The 600-nt window shown below is 47.2% G+C and overlaps 1 protein-coding gene across 1 annotated transcript in view; it reads left to right on the forward strand.

Moving 5' to 3' along the window:
• The window catches only part of LOC119594422 (uncharacterized protein DDB_G0286299-like), a gene marked incomplete in the record, with an annotated part of 4328 nt that overhangs the window by 1682 nt on the left and 2046 nt on the right, over positions 1-600 (forward strand). The window contains 2 exon segments of the mRNA XM_037943482.1: positions 1-70; positions 546-600. Coding sequence (XP_037799410.1) covers positions 1-70; positions 546-600 — 125 coding nt within the window.

Below are 600 nucleotides of genomic sequence, written 5' to 3' on the forward strand. Positions count from 1 at the left end.
TACCGAGACCAAGGAAAACGAGTCCCCTCCAAAAAAGACAAAAACAGATCTTGAGGTACCTGATGAAAAGGTATGTGGTGATGCTTGGCTTTCTGAGTGTGGAATAGAAATGTAGTTAGCATTGACAGATTAGAATTATAAATCAAATGTTATGCTGTCTGAATTTACCTTTCTCTTTAAAGATTGCCTCTCTCTCTCTGTCATCTCCTTTCTCCACTGCTGTTGCCACTTTACCTCCATCCTTCCTCCTTTCTTCTTCTTACTCTGCCTCTTTTGTCCTTTTTTTCTCCTTGCTTTGCCTCCTCCTTCCTACCCTTGCTTTGTCTCCTTCATCCTACCCTTGTTTTGTCTCCTTCTTCCTACCCTTGCTCTGCTTCCTTCCTCCTCAGCTTCACCTCCTTCCTTCCTTCGTCCTCCTCCTACCTCCTTTGGTCCGCCTCCTTCCTCCCTTGGTCCGCCTCCTCCCTCCCTTGCTCTGCCTCCTCATTCTAGTAAGTACTGTGGCAGTTTAGGCCAGTTGCTCACCTACTCTTGCCCCCCAAAAGACTCAAAAGAAGACAGGCAAGAAGACCCCAAAGGAGGAGGAACCTGAGGAACCCA

Source organism: Penaeus monodon, chromosome 33 (genome assembly GCF_015228065.2).
Source record: "Penaeus monodon isolate SGIC_2016 chromosome 33, NSTDA_Pmon_1, whole genome shotgun sequence".
NCBI lineage: Eukaryota > Metazoa > Arthropoda > Malacostraca > Decapoda > Penaeidae > Penaeus > Penaeus monodon.